The sequence below is a fragment of the Meles meles genome, chromosome X (assembly GCF_922984935.1).
Source record: "Meles meles chromosome X, mMelMel3.1 paternal haplotype, whole genome shotgun sequence".
Taxonomy (NCBI): Eukaryota; Metazoa; Chordata; class Mammalia; order Carnivora; family Mustelidae; genus Meles; species Meles meles.
The window spans coordinates 97,829,464-97,850,272 of NC_060087.1; the positions used below are offsets into that span (position 1 = coordinate 97,829,464).

At 34.6% G+C, this 20,809-nt stretch overlaps 1 protein-coding gene across 1 annotated transcript in view; it reads left to right on the forward strand.

The window, feature by feature from the left end:
- The window catches only part of HTR2C (5-hydroxytryptamine receptor 2C), a 298,497-nt gene that overhangs the window by 122,113 nt on the left and 155,575 nt on the right, over window positions 1-20,809 (forward strand). Inside the window, exons 3-4 of the mRNA XM_045995394.1 lie at window positions 8,196-8,310; window positions 13,525-13,838. Of these exons, the coding sequence (XP_045851350.1) occupies window positions 8,276-8,310; window positions 13,525-13,838 (349 nt within the window). The 5' untranslated portion in view covers window positions 8,196-8,275. The remainder of the gene's footprint in view (window positions 1-8,195; window positions 8,311-13,524; window positions 13,839-20,809) is intronic.

Sequence of the window (20,809 nt, forward strand, 5' to 3'; positions counted from 1 at the left end):
CATTAACTTAAGGCGGTGAGGGAAGGAAATTACACTACACCTGCATTCGATAAAATAATCACCTTATTACCAGTTCTAATGACATGTCCAGGAGAAGCCCAAAGTCCTGTCCAGTGAATGCCCCCTCGCCCTTTACTTTCGAAAGCGTCTCGGTTTGGAGAGGAAATTTTAAATTCACCCAACATATATAATTGCATCTTCAGAACCGTTAGACTTCCCTATGGCACATCATGAGGAGGTCTCCAGTTTTGGGTCCGAATCACTGCGTTCTCAGTCAAAGACAAGACACAGTGAACCAGTTGCTAGTATAGCATTATCCTGTAATTGAGATCCGTATTCAACTTAGTAAGAAACGAATCATTTCTATTGAAGTCTCTTAGCTTGAGGCTTCTTGCCTAATATATGACTTTCTGGGAAGCAGATTGCTAAACACTGGAAGGTTATGAAGTTGCCTCTTCTGGAGGTTGTTCTGAAGAACATCAATTATCACATATCTTGAAGTGGCTTAAGTATAGACCTGTTTGAAGACCAAGGACTGGATTATTTGATCACTCATAATTTTTCAGCCCTAGAAGTTTTATGAATTCACAATTGTGGGATAAATCAAAACCTTACACCTGAAGGTAGAAGATTTGGATTCATTAAAATGGAGCTAAATAAATTTCTAACTGCACTTAACGTGCTTGAATATCCTGTGTTGACGTGAAAGAATAGACTTTAATTGCATGGATTACAATAACTGCATAACATAGTAACTTTTTAATTAAAATCATAAATAGCTATTGTTTGACTTAACTAGAGTTGGCGAAGGGGAATTTTTTAGTATGACAATTTTACGTTTTATTTGAAAATCCCTACAGGGCATCTGAAGTTGAAAGGAAAATTCCTATAATATTATAATATAATAATAATATAATATTATAATAGTCTTTGACTATATTGACAATATTGACAATATTATTATTATATTATAATATTATAGGAATTTTCCTTTCAACTTCTATATAGTCAAAGACTTATAATATATTATAATATATGTATTATAATATAATAGTTTTTGAATTAAAAGATTTCTCCCCAAAATGTAAATCTGTGCCACATTAACATGGTCTTCTGAGGAGAAATCTGAACATCTCTAACTTTTTTTTTTAAAGATTTTATTTATTTATTTGACAGACAGAGATCACAGGTAGGCAGAGAGGCAGGCAGAGAGAGAGGAGGAAGCAGGCTCCCTGCTGAGCAGAGAGCCCGATGCGGGGCTGGATCCCAGGACCCTGGGATCATGACCTGAGCCGAAGGCAGAGGCTTTAACCCACTGAGCCACCCAGGCGCCCCACTAATGCACTTTTTAACCTAGTAAAAACTAGATATCAGTTTATCTAGTTTCGAGTCAGAAGTCCATAATTTCTGAACAACGGAAACTGCCAAAAATTTAACCTCTACGTTTATTATTAATTATAAAATTCTTAAATGCTTTATTATAAAAAGCCAGACAAGAATGATCTCAATTGACTGCCTCTTCTATAGTTTTTAAAACATTCAGTGCCAGACTTAATCTCTTCATTATAAGAGAAAATAAGTTGCTTCATCACTATAATCAGCTCATGGGATTTCCAGAAATCTAATTTAAACTACGTTTTTTAATGGGGTAACCTATTACTTCCAAATTTTGTTAAAGCATCAGGTAGAAACACTGGCACTTTCTTACTATTTTTATCAGTATTATGTTTAACCAGGTCTAGAAAAGAATGACTAGGAAACAGTTTGAGGACAGGAAATGTGATTGACATGACCAATCTTTCTTCCGTGTCAAAGGGTAGGAAAGGTGATAGTAAAAACAAATCATAAATGGTTAGCTTTTGAAGATGCAAGGAAATGTCTGGGATTTTTGATAAAGTCATAGACTTCTCTTTCTCCAAACACAATTTAGATAAAACCACAGTTCATTCTCATTCTTAGGATCTTTTCACTTCACACCTTAAATCTCAAGTCTCTCCCTCTCCCTGCCCTTCCATCAGTCAGGTACCCAGAACTTGGCTAAGGAATGTGGGAGTTACATGGAAAGTACATCTTTATGGCTCCTTCTCTGAAAAATTTGTCTTTAGCACATATTTAGCACACATCTGCCTCTGCTGCTTTGGACAAACCCTTTGAACATATTCCTTTTCCTCACCAACTACCTCCTCTTGTCTGGATGGTCCTCTTCTCTCCCCCTTCATCCAGTTTCATTCTAGACCCTTTCTACACGAGTTTTTTGAAATGGTGCTAAGGTCACTGGCAATCTTCTTTTGGACGGGACGCACAGTATGACTCTGCTCCTTCTCAGAACAGTCTCCCTTGTCATTTTCCTTTTTGCCTATTCTTTCCATTTCTGTTTGCTGCCCTCCTTCATTTTTCCTGTTCTCCAACTTAATGTCTACTCTCTACTGGTGTAACACTTGACTCTTAAACCTAATCCCCAATGATGACTTTACTAGAGTCCAAATCTTGGGGTTTTCTTTGTTGTTTGCCTCTCCTAATACAGAGCCACGAGAAAGTTCTTTCATAAGCTAAATTTAAAATGTGTAAGACTCAGATAACATGCAAAACTGATTTCCCTTTCTCATCTTTGTAGTCTTCCACAAATGAATTGAATATAAAGTATTCTATAGACCACAAGGATGGCCATAGATCCCTCACCACGTGAAAGGCAAATGGGCATGGAAAACTAGGTATCCCTTAAAGAAAATATAGCACTCGTTTTCCAAGTGAACCCTCAAATTATTGTCCAATGAATGAAGTGTAGCATCACTAAATTCATGCCCGTGCAAAATCCTTAAAATGTCACCAAGAAGAAGTTAAAATAGAAGCTGTGTGCCAAAAAATCTTAGGTCCCGTTACAGTCATATTTATATTTAGAGCTAAACAAGCATCACACCAATTACCTCTGAAATTAACCAATTTCCAAGTCTAGCTTGAGACCATGTGGCAAGAGTCAAAAGTAGCTTTTGCTCTTTTTAATTCATGGCAGTCTTTCTTCCCCATAGGAGTTTTACTTTTTTTTTTTTAAGATTTTATTTATTGGGGCGCCTGGGTGGCTCAGTGGGTTAAAGCCTCTGCTTTCCGCCCAGGTCATGATCCCGGGATCCTGCGATGGAGCCCCGCGTGGCTCTCTGCTCAGCGGGGAGTCTGCTTCCCCCGCTCTCTCTCTGCCTGCCTCTCTGCCTATTTATGATCTCTCTCTCTCTGTCAAATAAATAAATAAAATCTTAATCTCACAAAACAAACTGGGGGTTGCTGGGGGGAGGTGGGATTGGGAGAGGGGGAGCGGGCTATGGACATTGGGGAGGGGAGGCGAACCATAAGAGACTATGGACTCTGAAAAACAACCTGAGGGTTTTGAAGGGTCAGGGGTGGGAGGTTGGGGGAACAGGTGGTGGGTGATGGGGAGGGCACGTTTTGCATGGAGCACTGGGTGTTGTGCAAAAAGAATGAATACTGTTACGCTGAAAAAATTAATAAAAAGGGGAAAAAAAATTATAAAAAAAAAAAAAAAGGTTTTAATTATTTATTTGACAGAGAGAGAGAGATCACAAGTAGGCAGAGAGACAGGCAGAGAGAGAGGGGGAAGCAGACTTCCCGCTGAGCAGAGAGCCTGATGTGGGGTTCGATCCCAGGACCCTGAGATCATGACCTGAGCCTAAGGCAGAGGCTGAACCCACTGAGCTACTCAGGTGCCCGGACTTTACTTTTTAGTTCATTATTTTCACTTCCATGATGGATATTGATAATGGCTTTAAGTATTTCTGAGTGATACTGATTTTGATAGTTTAAAATTAATTTCTGAAATACACTGAGGACCCAGTTTTAGTCCAACTGTCTTCAAGTATTCACGCTATTTACATAAAATATGCTGTATGCTATATGACATATGTTGACATAGGAGCATCGATGTCATAAGCATCAATTAAATACAATGCTCAGCATATGAGTCTTGTTTAACTAAAATCATGCTATTGAGAACCATTCGAAAACTGCTATTTGCCCCCATTTTTGCCTTAGCAAATGTAGTTATTGTTATTGATGTCTGAAGATTTTACAGAGCACTAGAGAGAACATAAACAGTTTGTGATTTGTATTGCAGAAATAAGAGAGAAGTCTGAATATGCATTTACGGATCTTGAACTTATTTTTGGGATTTAACCTGTGATTTTCTCTTCATGCCTGATATAGTAAATTGATTTCAGGCTAACTGATCTTCTTTTGTACATAAAATCATATATATACACACACCTACACATATAAATGTCTGCATATATATATATATGTGTGTATATACATATATATATGATATGTACAGAAAAAGATCGGTTAGCCTGAAATCAATTTACTGTATCAAGCATGAAGAGAAAATTAGAGGTTAAATCACAGAAGTTCAATTTATATATATGTATATGTACGTCTATTTATATATATGTGTGTGTGTGTATATATATATATACATATATATAAAATCTTATAATACTTTGACATTGTTACATGACCAAACATAGTTCCTAGGAGAACCATATAAATTCTCATTTAAAATGAGAGATAACTCTACCAGTTATCCTACCAGTGATTTTTTTCTTAATTCTTTAAAACACAAGTCTTCTCAAATTTGAGCACTTAAATTCCCAGGTATTGTTTTTCTGTTCAACAATGATGAGAATTCTATTATGAAAGATTGGCAGAGTCTGAGAGGTTTGCAGATCAGAGTGTTTAATTCGTGTTGCTTTGTATGGGTTTTTTTGTTGTTGTTGTTCCTCTTATTTTTGTTTGTTTGTTTCTTTTAACTTATCCAAGGCTTTGGGAGGTTTTGTAGAAGTACACAGAACATTTCTCATTGCAAAATATCACCACAGTGTCTTAGCTCTTTGGGGAAACATGTAATGTAACATTACTTACTTTACATAATTTATATATAATTTATTCCTGTCTATCAAATCATAGTTCTAAGCTTTTACCACCAATCAAGGGGCATTTTCGAACCAGTTTAGTCAGGTTTCAAAAAAATACAAATTTTAATAATATAGAAAGATATTATTTTGCCCTTAAGGTACTTTTGTTAATAAATTGAAGATCTGTTTACACAGTATACTTTTGTGATTATTACTTACTCTCCTCAATTAACAAAATCGGAAGTTAGAATATTTGTTGTTTTCATTTCACAGGAAAATATACATATAAAAAAGATGACAGGGGAGCCTGGGTGGCTCAGTGGGTTAAGCCTCTGCCTTCCACTCAGGTCATGATCTCAGGGTCTTGGGATGGAGCTCTGCTCTGCAGGGAGCCTGCTTCCCTTCCTCTCTCTCTGCCTGCCTCTCTGCCTTCTTGTGATCTCTCTCTCTCTGTCAAATAAATAAATAAAATATTTTTAAAAAAGATGACAACAATGATTAAATTTTAAAGAAACACAGTCTTTTGAGTAACAATAATGCAATTCTACCATGGCTGAGATTATGGAAGATACAGTGTTTAATAAGATCATTATCATATCAAGCTATAGCAAACACAATTTCAAATGATTTGTTATAATCTACTCGAATGAAATATATTTTACTTTGAAACTTTTAAATTATATTAATTTTTTGACACTTGAAAAGTAAAAATTAAAAATAATTTTTGTATTTTAATATTAGGAAAAGAAGGACTTTAGCATTTGTTGAGGGCATAGAAGCAAAATAAGACCTTCTTGTCTCTCTGTATCTTTTTTTTTTTTTTCTGTCACTTATCACCAGACCTCCCAAGAAAAGGGATTTATGCATTGTCTGGCAACATTTTATGGGATAAAAATGTATGACTAATTGTTATGCCCCAATAATGGGTCCGTGGTTAAAGGAGTGAGACTGATATAAAACGAAGGTCAAGCAAAGCTTTATTTCGCGCCAAGCATCAAGAATCAAACTGGCCGGCCAGGGCCGCACCTCTTCAGAGAGAGGGCGACCCTTCTCTGTTTCATAGACTAGCTTTTAAGGGCAAAGGCCATGTGGTCGGGCCTGGCCACACACAGGTGGCCAAAGAGATTGTAACACACACAGGAAACTCCACAGTGATGCTAGTGACCAATTGAATTACAATTTACCCTAGTAGACATTAGAACCAGCCTATTACACCTTGATTAGGATTGGCGCCAAAAAGGCTCCCAAAGGGCGGGGGGTCCCTACTCCTTGGTAGCTCAGGAGACAGTATGCAACCCCCTACTGATCGGATGTCTCCACCTGGCCTGACCCATCCTTATCTCTGGGCTTTGTTACCTGGAGCTGGTTTCTGGGACTTGTTCCAAGTAAATCCCTGGGGGAAGGGGAGCAGGGGCAGTTTCTGAATAGGTCCTTACACTAATGATCTAGCAAATGTCACTTTATCCCTTCCATGGAATATTTGGTTTCTGGACACTGGAGGCCATACATTATGCATTATTGTAGTGAAAGAGAAAGTATATTTCTGTGTAGGTAACATTGATAGAACTCACAAGTGAGATGTGGGGGAAAAGAAGAGAGAATAAATTAAATTCATAGAACTTGATGACTAGAATAATAGTACTATTAATGAGATGGGAAACAGAGGGAGGTACAATTTGTTCCAGTAAAATTTTATTTCCAAATTTCTAAAAGGAACTAGAAAACACTAGAAGAGATTATCAACACATTTTTTTACATTCCTTGAAAGTATCTTCAAATTAGACAGAACAGATGATTTTTCAATGTTATTCCACATTCTCAAGCTATTCAAGTCTCTCTTCCCCTCCCCCACAGCAACTACATTTTTCTCATTGACAGCCCACTGCATACAAACCTAGCAACACAATCCTGACTCTTGTAAAAGCCTGTGATCCCAGAAAAGAATTCAGTTAGATGTTTGCTGCAGGAAGAGAGTATAATCAAAATCCTAAAATTGAAGATATAGAAAATGAAGAATAGAGAACAGAGAGGTTTACCCACTTTGTTTCTAGTTAGGAATCTCCTGGCAGTAAAAAAAAAAGGGGGGGGTTTCTATGTTAATCACTAGAATTTACACTAAGTATTCATTCAGTATCAGTGTAAAGATGGATAGTGACATGTGCGACTCTGCTGCACTCCTTTGTGGCAATAACATCTTTAGAGAGTGGCACATGACACTATCAATCTTCACATTGACATTGGCGAACATTCTAACATACCGAATATAGTGAGTGCTAATTGCTAAATAATTGGCTATGGAAATATTTGGTGGGGTTTTGCTAATAACTCCTTGAAAAGTAGCCTAAAGAAATTAAAGGCATTCTCTCCAAAATTCTTTGATAAGTTGTTTGGAGAGTTTTCATGTTTCCTCCCTAATACCTTTAGGTATTAGCCAGTGCTAATGTATTTGGTGTATGACACTGTGGTATTTTTGCCTAATACCTTTAGGATGCATTGTCACCTCTTAATCAATAAAAGAAATTAAGGTTTTTCTTTGCATCATCTTGTGCAACTGACCTTTTGTTTGCATTTTTAGCATTCTTCCGTGTGCCCTGAGTATAATCACCTGTAGGATACTAACAAGCTGGTACATAGGGTGTTTGCTATACTTAATATAGTAAACCTGATCAGCTCATTTATTTTGGTATAAACATGGTGCTGCCCTCTAGAGAATATTGTTGGTTAATGCAAAAGTATAAATAGAGCTATGTAAATGGAGATTGCTTCACTTTGAAGAAAATAAGAAATGTACAAAATATGTTCACTTAATAGAAATATTTACAACTTATTTTAGTTTTCCATGTTCTTATAAGATGAAACCTTTGTATTTTATACATGTTGCTTAATTATTACATTACAAACTTTCCCCAAATGGTTCTTCGATTAAGCATATATTCTTAATTTTTTTCTCAAAACACTTTTTTGAAGCTATGTGTACTCTAAGAAGTTTCAGTAGAAGCCCCATATGAGTAAAATGTGTACAAGAAATTTTAGGAAAACTAAAAAAAAAAAAGGAAAGAAAAAACTATGATGGTTGTTTATTGGTAAATAAATGAAAAATATATTTTCTGCCATTTTTATCACTTATATGATATAACATGCTTACCTGTTTGCTAAATTGTGTACTATTGTTTCTTAACACTTAATAAATATATTTAAGCTTATTTAATTGACTGTTATGAAGTTATTTGGACTTTTAACTAATTTTCTTTTTCTTTTTTTTTTCTCTCTCCCCAGAGAGGATGGAATTATGAATCCAATCTGTTAAATTTCCTCTTCACAATTTTAAACTTTGGTTGCTTAACACCGAAGCAATCATGGTGAACCTGAGGAAAGCGGTGCATTCGTTCCTGTAAGGATGTTATTACTTATTATTTTTTAAAAGTTAACTTTTTATGGTAGCTTGAACAAAAATGTTAAAGAGGTTTTTCTATGATCATTCAGCTACGTTTGCCTCAATTTGCACAAGTGACCTGCAGCCCATAGACTAACATAACGCATGTTCTCTGTTCAAAAATAACTGGAAAAAAAACCCAGTAACTTAGACTTCAGTTAAACAGAACTGCTCATGTATTCAAATAAATATATGACAATTCTATCTTAAATTCAAAAATAATTGCAATGTTCATGGCTCCTCTCTCCATGGTTAAAATGTAGAAATGAGAAACGTTCTTTTCTTGTCTCTCCGTTTTCTTCCTGCATGAACTAAACAGCCCAAAGGACAAGATGTTTCTGGTTTTATAAAGAATGGTTGAGTAAGAAGTCAGAGAGTAGAGGTTGGGTGATGTAGCTAGACACAGGACAGGAAACAATGGCATCTTCCAAAGTCTTGATACAATGATCCAGTAGTTCAGGTCAATAGAATATCACTTAAAGGAGATAAGAATTGGATTCAAGTACTGAGCAATTCTAAATGTAATCTAATCCAGGTATATCTTCTTTTTAGCTTAATAAAATGTTGGGTTGGTTTCCTCCGAACCCACTCTTTGAGGAATGGGACATGGAAAAAAGATCCAGCACTCTGTAAATTCTAATCAGTTACAGTTCAGAAACTTTGAATCCCCTTGCTCCTACAGTCTCCTCTATCAGTCCTGTAAAAGAGCTCACCCAGGAAAAAGTTTGTGGAATAGTAGAGATATAAAGTACATCAACACTGGATCCTCCACACTATGCAATATGCTCCACTATAGCCCATCTTGGATGTCCTTGTACATTGTGGTGATGGTAGTCTCAGTGATGTGTGATTCCAAGAGAACAACAACAAACAGGAAAAGGAAAGGATGAAGGATAGTGATAAGGAAGGGAAGGGGTTCCTGGGTGGTGCAGTCAGTTAAGTGACGGACACTTGATTTTGGCTCTGGTCATGATCTCAGAGTTGTGAGACCCAGCCCTGCATTGGATGGACGGTAATTCACCTCTTCTAAAAACACCCGTTGTCATATGCCATGCAAAAACGCAGTACATTTAAAACATACAGACTTTTGGGCCTGTGGGTGGCTCAGTTGGTTAAGCTACTGCCTTGAGCTCAGGTCATGAACCTGGAGTCCCAAGATTGAGTCCCACGTCAGGCTCACTGTTCAGAGGGTGTCTGCTTCTCCCTCTGATTCTTGCCCCTTCTCATCCTCTCTTTCTCTCTCATTTTCTCTCTCAAATAAAAAAAATTTTTTTAAACTAAATAAAAAAATAAAACATACAGACTTTTAAATCAAATTATGATTTTGTTTATTAGGAACATTATATGTTTGTTAAACCTTTAGTACCAATGAATAAATTGGTTGCATGGTTCAGGGAGAAATTGTAGTTTTTGTGTATGTATTTTATGAGACTTCTGTGGGCTTAATAACAATTAACTTAAGGTTAAGACCTACATTATTCTTCTTTTATAAAAAGGACTGTATATATTTCATGAAGCATGTAAATATTAGAAGTTAGGTTTAATTATAATATAGCCAATTTCTGATTACAAAACTGTAGAAAATAAGATTGACCTTTAATAAAAAATTATAATACTTTGCCCATAGTAGCACCCAGTAAGAATGTATTAAATTTAATTGAGTTGAAACCAGGAAACTAAAGTAAATACTCTTTTAGAATCTTTCCAGTAACATTATTTTATAATTCACAATAGGTATATTTAGATTCTATAAGCTTCCTCGGTAATTCAGTATTTGTCTCATGGACTCTTTCATGAAAATTAAAAATATATCTGACCAGCAGAGGTAGGCAAGATAACCACTCCCAAGTGTTTTCCTACCCACAATAAGACACTCAATTTTTTTTTTTTTAGAGTTTTTTTTTTTAATATTTTATTTATTTATTTGACAGAGAGAGAGGTCACAACTAGGCAGAGAGGCAGGCAGAGAGAGAGGAGGAAGCAGGCTCCCCACGGAGCAGAGAGCCCGATGTGGGGCTCGATCCCAGGACCCTGAGACCATGACCTGAGCTGAAGGCAGAGGCCTAAACCACTGAGCCACCCAGGCGCCCCGACACTCAAATTTTAAAATTGATAATTGTCCAATAGTATTTCATGTATTTTTACACGCAATTTTATCCTGCATTCCTCCAACATTTTTAAAGATTTTTTAAAATTTATTTATTAGAGAGAGAGAGAGCACAAGTGGTGGGAAGGGGCAGAGGGAGAGGGAGCCCAACGCAGGGCTCGATCCCAGCATCCCGAGATCATGACCCGAGCCAAAGGCATATGCTTGACCAACTAAGCCACCCAGGCACCCCTCTGTCATTTTTAGAGAAATATACAAAAGGACTTTGATGTTTTTACAACTTGCTTAGAAAATTCAAGTTGGATGCATATTCTGTTAGGACCTTATTCTCTGAAGGATAAATATATTTATTGTTCTATACTTGACCAAAGAAGATGCAACACTTTACTATGAGCATAACATCTTACAGGACTAGCTGAGATAATCATCAGCTAATTTAAACTAGATTTTTTTTTTAAATGCTAGAAAGACATGTTCTTCATCAGATAAACCAGAAAAGACGCAGATTTAAAATTATTGTTTGAGACGCTTTTTGCATAAATTAGTATCTTATTAAAATAAAATCAGGATTTAAATTATCACCAATTGTGAAATACATGAGTCAGGGTATAGTTAGCATAAACTATTTTTGTTTAATTTTGAAGACAAAAGGAAAGTAAGCCCCAATATTTACTGAGGGCCTCTTATGACAAAGGTACAATTTTCAGGACTTTATATGTATCATTTAGTTTTCCCAACAATCACATGATAGGGATTACAGATGAAGAAACTGATGCTCTGAGAGGTTAAGTGACTGGTCAAAAAATCACTGAGGTCATGAAGTTAGGAAATTGACCGCATGCCCAATACAGCAAATATAGTGACAGCTGATATATATCAAATATAGTGATAGCTGAGAGCAAATAACTTGCTTCTATTTATTTGGTCCTTTATTTTAATAATTTCTACTCACATTCATCACAGATTACTTATGATACAGATTTTTTGAAACATATATAATTTTAACTTATTTTTTATGTTCCAGGAAATAGAATTTGCTGATTATTTGATACAATTATTTACTGATTATTTGATTAAAATTACTATGCATGTTGTACTATGCATGTAAAATTACACCTGCATGTTGCTTAGAATGTCAGGTAACTTCGACTAATACAGAAGTTATTTTAAGCGAAATGATTAAAATATTAGTTTCCTACCCTCTGTGGAATGAGAAAGTCAAAATATTTTCATGATTTTTTCATTATCTTAAAAGACATAAAAGTATATTACCAAGATACTAAGAGAAATAATTTTCAAATACTCCAAAAAATTATTACCGTATTTTACTTGAATTTTGAAACATTAATAGTTTTTCAGGCCAAGCCTTCCAGTGTACATTTAGAAAGTATGGTGTATGTGCGTGTATGTGTGTATAATGTTGTAGATATGATATCATTATGCTATCATAATCATCCAGTTTTACTACAGTAAATTTCTCTGATTGATAATAAATGATGAGCTAACCAAATCACACATGTTATTTTCTCTGTATAGAGATAATATTTTTAGTTCAAAGAAAAAGTGAATAAGATAATGAAATAAAACGATTTATGTGAAGAACTCAGACTCGAGATGTTTTAATGTCATGTGTTCAATCTCCCCAATTCCAGAAAGACCCTTACTTCAACAGTCCTGCAAAAAAAAAAAAAAATTATTCAGCATGTAATTGTATGAGTAGAGAAAATTTCCTCCTCTATAAATAATAACAAGGTTTAACAACCACTGCATGTACTGTAGTTGCTGCTTAATATTTATAAAATAACTACTATTGAACATAAAATACACAAAAACATTTTCGAATAATAATCTTTGTTTTTAACGCAGGAAATAATGAACATGCCCATCTTTCTTATCTATTTCATTAATAAAAATAAATATTAGTTTTATTAGATCCTTTAGGAACACACACTTTGAGAGGACACTTAATATATGTAACCTGAATAAATCCCACACCACTATGGAGGAAGTTGATTTGGGATGCACAAAACATAGCCATGTCCGCTTCTCCTACATTGTTTGCCACCTGGCCTGATATTCTTACTAGTAGAGTCTATGAAAGTACCTTCCTGAGAGAGGCACAGTTTAAATGACTTAAGAGACTTTGCATCCAACATAGGAAAAGCAGCAAACCCATAGGAATTCATCAACACCACAAATCAATCATTTTCTAGCCTAGAACAGGGCCCAGAAAACATAGGACTGAAATGAGGAGAGTGTCAGATAGAAGGAAAATTTACAGCACAGATATTAAATATGTATGGACCAGCCTAGACTCTGTAGCTGTGAGAAGGTAAAAAGAGTTTTAGAAAGAAATGAATATGCGCTATGGCCCAAACCCACGGTGCCTCTTCTAACATCTTGCCTGAAGTTTGTCTGATGACAACTTATTCCTTCTGAGCTTTAGATTAAAAAAGGCAATGGTGCAATTTTCTTGTCAGAGTACTGGGTACTTAAAGGAAATTCTCTCTTCATTCTGTTGTCAGTTGTCTCAGAAGGGATTAAGAAGAAATTAATATTGAAAAAATATAAAAATAGACCCTTAGAGCAAATCAAACAACAGTGGTTTCATATTGCTTGTATAAAGTAACAGTTTAAAATACAGGCTTTGAAATCAGTAGGACCTGGGTATGGACCTTGTTCCTGCCACTTACTGGCTGTTCTGCCTTGAGAAAGTTACTTAACCTCTCTGAACCTCAGACTCATCATTTGCATAATGAATATAAACCAATACTGACCTCATGAGGTTATTGTGTATGATCAAATGAGATTACATATATGCAATTTTATAATACAGATAGTGTATATATATATATATATATATATATATATATATCTCCACAAACTAAGTGTCTGACTCATAATATTCCTTGGATAGAAAAAAGAAATAGTGAGATTTCATTAAGGCAGTAGAAATGATGATGGTGATAAGAGTTGCTAAAGGAAAAGCAATTGTTTTGTATAAGAAGTTTATTGATATAAACAATGTAATATGTATCTGATTTTTTTTTTCCTTAATTTTTCAGTGTGCACCTAATTGGCCTACTGGTTTGGCAATGCGATATTTCTGTGAGCCCTGTTGCAGCTCTAGTAACTGACATTTTCAATACCTCCGATGGTGGACGCTTCAAATTCCCAGACGGGGTACAAAACTGGCCAGCACTTTCAATCGTCATCATAATAATCTTGACAATAGGTGGCAACATTCTCGTTATCATGGCAGTAAGCCTGGAAAAGAAACTGCACAATGCCACCAACTATTTCTTGATGTCCCTAGCCGTTGCTGATATGCTAGTGGGACTACTTGTCATGCCACTGTCTCTGCTTGCAATCCTTTATGGTAAGTACAATTTTACTAGTTTTTAAAAAAATCTCAGATTATATCCTAAATTTGTGTCAGGTATCATAGTAAACATTCATAGAGTTAATCATTTTACTTATATCATTTGAAAAATGAAGAAATAAGTAAATTGTGTGACAGAAAAATTGGATGTGTTTATCATATAATTAAATAAATCAGTAGCAGAGTCTTCAAAAAGCAAAACGGACATTTTACAAGATATTAAAATCATGCACAAATACTCTATTGCTCAGTCTCACTTACAAACAATGATAGTTGCCTTAATGTATACAATGGGACAGTGACAGAAACATGTTCTCACCTCTATGTTCGGGGGGAGGGGTACACATACTTAGTATCATCTCTTACACAAAGAAAGAGAAAGAGACTCCTCATCCTTAATAAATGTATTTTAAATAATCTCTTTAAAAGTTGGCAAACTAAGTGCTTGGCGGGCAATATGACTCAATAATAGCTATTCTTTATGGGGTCTACAATTTATGTTTTCCAATTTTAGTATATGTGCTGCCGAAGTGAGCACTACAATTTATGTTTTCACAAGGTGATGGGGATAACTACTTAATTAATAATTATATAATTTCAAAGTCACATTATCACAATAAAATTCAGGCATTCAGAATTTTTATAATATTGACTTTAGAGAGGTTTTTCATTTTCCTTTTCATACTCTGCTATCCCTTTACCTTATTCATGTCACATTTTATTTTTTTACTCAAGTGTAATTAACATACAGTGTTATATTAGCTTCAGATGTACAATACAATGATTCAGCAATTCTATAAATGTCTCAGGGCTCATCAGGATAATAGTACTCTTACTCCCTTTCATCTATTTTACCCATCCCACCATCCACCTCTCCTCTGGAAAATACCAGCTTATTCTCTGTATTTGAGTCTTTTTTCTTAAATGTCTCTTTTTTTCTTTGTTTTTTTCTTACATTCCACATATGAGTGAAATCATATGGCATTTGACTTTCTCTGACTAACTTCAACTAGCATTATATCCTCTAGGTCCATTGTATGATTGCAGATTTCAAGATTTCACACTTCTTTTATGGCTGAGTAATTTTACATTATATATATGCCATACTTTCTCTTTTCATTCATCTCTCTATGGTCACTTGGGTTGCTTCCATATCTTGGTTTGTGTAAACCATGCTGCAATACACATAGGGATTTATGTATATATTTGAATTAGTGTTTTCATTTTCTCTGGGTAAATACCCAGTAGTGGAATTACTGGATCATTTGATAATTCCATTTTTAATTTTAAATATAAAGAAAAATCTTCAGGAATTTCAGGTAAAAATAATGAAAAGTATACAAGAGTAAGAGAATTAGAATGACTTCACAATTAACAAAAATAAAGCATAGTAATAGAAGCAATATTATTCAAAAAGTTAACCAATTCTAAGGAACTCTTTCAAAGGCAACTCTATAAGGAAAGAAAACAGATCACTAGTTTCAAGTGGTTTAAGGTGGGAGGATGACTGAAAAGAGGTATTTATTTTGGTATATGTTGATGTGGTGGTTTTATATATGTATATGTATATACATATTTATACATGTATATGTATATACATATATATGTAAATTATACATATATTATGTAAATATATATAGTTTCTTAAAATTTGAAAAGCTATAAATTCTAGTGTGCAGTTTTAAAAGGGTAAATTTTATTGTATGTAAAATGTACCTTAAATTAAAAAGTGGAAAAACATACTCAGAGTTTGAAATGAAGATTTCTACATGCTAGCCATGCAGGCTATAAAAAGTTGAGATTTTGAACCCAGAGAATTCTGAACCCATAAGCCCTTCTTAAGAAATTAAATAGTAGATGAGATTCAACTAACAAAGAAATGACTGGGAAAATTTCATCCAAAAGACTAATGATGAGCATTTAATATGGGTAATTTTAGAGCTAAGACAAAAATAGAAGTGCTATAAGGGTAGAAGAATACTGTTATATGTTATATAAAATCTATTATGTGTTGTAAACTCTAAAAAATTAGCAAAAATGCAACTAAAACTAGGAGGAGAATAGAAAGGGAAAGAGGAAGAGGAAAGTAAAATAATTTTATTGATTTTTCTATAAACAGAAGGTGGGAGTTAAATGATACCATAAAAAATTGGCAAACCAGAAAGTAACAGATTTAATAAGAAAACAGTGGTTTAAGGGCATTAAACATGATATAAATAAAACATGACATAAATGTGATATTAAAGTTCACTACTAAAACAAAAAAACAAATCTTCCAAAACCCCAAAAGAAATATAATTAATGAAAGTGCAAAAAAAAATCAATTAGAAGAAGAAACACAAGAAAATATAACATTATGCCCTCAACATTATACCATGATGTAACATGACAGAGGAAAACAAATATATTGGTAACAGCAGTAAACGTGAATGAACCTAAAACATGACTACAAATGAAAGATTTTTAATTTGCCTTAAAAAGAAAGGCCCAACTATATTCTCTATACAAGAGAAGCCCTTAAAACCCAGTGATTCATAATTGTTAAAAATAAAGGGATGAGCACAAGTGCACCGAGTAAATGGAAACAATAGGAAAACAGAAACTGTGACTTAATACCTAACAAAGTAAATTTCGAATGAAAACAGCAACAAGAGTAAAAAGGATGCTTTTTTATGATAAAATAAGCTTTTTATGATAAAATAATAAGTTTTTATGATAAAATAATGCTTTTTTATGATCAATAAGAATGATGCTTATTTATGATAAAAGCCACAATTAACAACAAAGAGAAGTTAAGAATACCTATGTCACCAATAACACAGCAATGATCTGTATAAAGCAAAAACGAAAGAACATGGAAGGACACATTTATAAACACATTCTACTAATGGGAGATTTTAACACATCATACTCAGTATAAGAAAGATTGTGCAGGGGTGCCTGGGTGGCTCAGTGGGTTAAAGCCTCTGCCTTCAGCTCAGGTCATGATCTCAGGGTCCTGGGATCGAGCCCCGCATTGGGCTCTCTGCTCAGCAGGGAGTCTGCTTCCTCCTCTCTCTCTCTGCCTACCTCTCTGCCTACTTGTGATCTCTGTCTGTCAAATAAATAAATAAAATCTTTAAAAAAAAAAAGAAAGATTGGGCAAAAAAAATAATAAAAAGGATATAGCTCTTATGAAGGTGTGCTGAACTTTATACTCTTATCAAAGAGAGTATACTTTCTTTGTAGGTGCACATGGAACATGCACGGAAATTAATAAAATACTGGACCACAAAGAAAATATTAGAAAAGTAAAAATATTACCCAAAGTGCTTTCTGATAAGAAGGAATAGTATTAGAAAAATTAACAAAAGTTTAAAGACTATCTCATCCTGAAATTATAACAAATTTTTAAACAACTCTTGAGGGGCACCTGCATGGCTCAGTTAAGGGTCTGCCTTCAGCTTAAGTCATGATCACAGGGTCCTGGGATGGAGCCCCACATTGGGCTCTCTGCTCAGTGAGGAGTCTGCTTCTCCCTATCTCACTCTCTCTGTGCTCTCCCTCTCTCTCTCCCTCTATCTCTCTCATTCTCTCTCTCAAATAAATTCATAAAATCTTTGAAAAATACGCTCTTGGTCAAAAGGAGAAATACAAACTGAAATTACAGGTTTCTTTAGAAATATGACAGCATAAACACTACATATCAAAGTCTAAATAATAATACTTAAAGCAGTGATCACTGGAAAATTCATATCCCTAATCACATTTATCAGTAAAAATGAAAGCATATAAATTTTTTTCCAAAAAAACCTTGGAAATAAATATAAACTATAAAGTAAACCAAAAGAAAGCACGAAGAAGAAAAAAAATGAAAGAGAAAAAGTAGAAATTGACTACAGAATAAAAAATAATAGATCCAATGAATAAATCAAAATCTTGGTTTTTAAAAAAAATTTTGTTAAACAAAATAAAAAGTCATCAGCTAACTTTAAAAAAGGAAGAAAGCATGTATAAAATGAGATACCACAAGGAGAATAACTGAAGAAAATACTTTTTTTTTTTTTTTAAAGACACAGTGAGAGAGGGAACACAAGCAGGGGGAGTGAGAGAGGGAGAAGCAGGCTTCCCGCTGACTAGGGAGCCCGATGTGGGGCTCGATTGCAGGACCCTGAGATCATGACCTGAGCCGAAGGCAGACACTTAGCCGACTGAGCCACCCAGACACCCCAAGAAAATACATTTTTTAAATCATGAGATTACTTTGTAGATGTATATGCAAATTAATTCAGAGCATTAAAAATAGGTAATTTCCCAAGTTGAATAATCTAATTATAATGAGCAGATGACCTAAATAGATATTTCTTCAAACAAGACATACAGATGTTCAGCAGCCACATGAAAATATGTTCAATATCACTAATCATCAGAAAAACGCAAATCAAAACCACAATGAGATATTACCTTATACTTGTCGGAATGGCCTGAATCAAAAAAGACAAGAAATAACAAGTGTTGGTGAGGATGTGGAAAAAAAGGAAACTGCATGCACTGTTGGTGGGAATATAAATTGGTATAACCACTTATAAACCAGTATGGAGTTTCCTAAAACAATTAAAAATAGAAATATCGTATGAGCCAATAATTCCACTACTGGGCATTTATTGAAAAAAATCAAAAACACTAATTCAAGAAGATACACATACTCATAGGTTTGCTGCACCATTATTTACAATAGCCAAAATAAGGAAGTGTATCTCTATGTTCTTCCAAAATTAATGTAACAATTAGTTCAATTCCAATAAAAATGACAAGATTTATTTTTAAAAAATATAGTCTCAAAAACACTTAACATAAGAGTTACCCTCTTAACAAATTTTTAAGTGTACAATACATTTTTTTTTAAGATTTTTATTTGACAGATAGAGATCACAAGTAGGCAGAGAGGCAGGCAGAGAGAGAGGAGGAAGCAGGCCCCCTACTGAGCAGAGGGCCCCATGCGGGGCTCAATGCGGGGCTCGATCCTAGGACCCTGGGATCATGACCCGAGCTGAAAGCAGAGGCTTTAACCCACTGAGCCACCCAGGCGCCCCTATAATACATTATTATTGACTAAAGTTACAATGATGTATAACAGGTATCTAGAACTTACTCATTTTGTTTAACTGAAACTTTAAACCTTTTGGTAAGTCCCCATTTTCCCTTCCCTCAGTCTCCTGGCAACCACCATTGTACTCTCTGATTCTATGAATTCGACTACTTTAGATACCTCATATATAAGTGGAATCATACAGTATTTGCTCTTTTGTGACTGGTTTTTTTTTCACTTAGTATAATGTCCTCCATGTTCATCCATGTGGTCACATATAGCAGATTTTTCTTCTTTTTTAAAGCTAAATACTATTTTGTTGAATGTAGTATATATTATATATCTATAAACTATATATATTTATATTACATTTTTTTCATTCATCTGTTGATGGACATTCAGGTTGCATCCACATCTTGGCTACTGTAAATAGTGCTGCAATGAACCTAGGAGTGCTAATATCTCTTCAAGATCCTGATTTCAATTCTTTTGGATAATATCCAAAAGTGGGATTGTTGTATTATATAACAGTTCTATTTTTAATTTTTGAGGATCCTTCATAGTGTTTTCCATAGCAGCTGCACCATCTTGTATTCCCACCAACAGTGTGCAAGAGTTCCCTTTTCTCCACATCATACCAATACCTGCTATTTCTTGTCTTCTTAATTAACCATTCTGATAGGGTGAGGTGATAATCTCATTTTGGTTTTGATCTGCATTTATCTGATGATGAGTGATGTTGAGTATGTTTTCACATGCATATTATCCATTTGTATGTCGTGTTTGGTCAAATGTCTACTCAAGGGCTTTGCCCATTTTCTAATTAGATTATTACAGTTTCTTTTACTTGAGTTGTATGAGTTCTTTATATATTTTGGAGATTAATCTTTTATCAGATATATGACTTGCACACTTTTGTTCCTTCCCCTTTCATAGGTTGTCTTTTCACCCTGTGATGGTTTCTTTTGCTCTGTAGAAGCTTTATTTATTCTTTTGTTGTTGTCTATGCTTTTGATGTCATATTCATAAAATCTTTGCCAAGACCAACATCATGAAGATTTTCCCCTATGCTTTCTTTGGAGAGTTTTATAGTTCCAGGTCTTATGTTTGTCTTTACAAAGCTTTTTTATGATGTTAGATAAGTCGATATTAAAGTTCCTTTACAAAATTAAACGTTCAAGAATAGCTTGAAAAAACTGGAAGAGAAAAGCTGTGCAAGAGGACTAGCACTAGGAGATATTTAAACATATTATAAAGCCTTTATCATTTAAAGTGTATCATTGGACCTTACATAGACAAACAAGGGGAATATAGTAGAAAATCTGAAATAGACCCCAGTACAAATGGATATGTACTATATGATAAAAGTATCATTCCAAATCACTGGGAAATGCTGTTAGCTAACAATATAGCCATTTGGAAAAAGATAAAATTTGATTTTGTCACATGCCAAATATATAAACAAACTCTAAATGGATCAGAAATCTAATTTTAAAAAATGAAACCCTACAAGTACCAGAAGAAAAGAAAAGGGAATTCATCTATAACTGAGGTATTTGGAAAGGATTTTTAACTATGACTCAAGAGTCAGATGTGGTAAAGCAGGAGATAGTTATCTTAGTAATTCCAATAATACATGGCAAAAGAATTTTTAAAAACTGAGGTAAATGGGGCATCTGTGTGGCTCAGCTCTTGAGTGTCTGTCTTTGGCTCATGTCATGATCCCAGGATCCTGGGATCAAGCCTCACGTCAGGATCCTTCTCCCTCTCCCACTGCCCTCGCTTCTGTTCCTTCCTTTGCTGTGTGTCTCTCTCTCTGTCAAATAAATAAATAAATCATCTTTAAAAATTTTTTAAAAAATGAAAACTGAGGTAAGAACATCCAGCACTCCATAGGAAA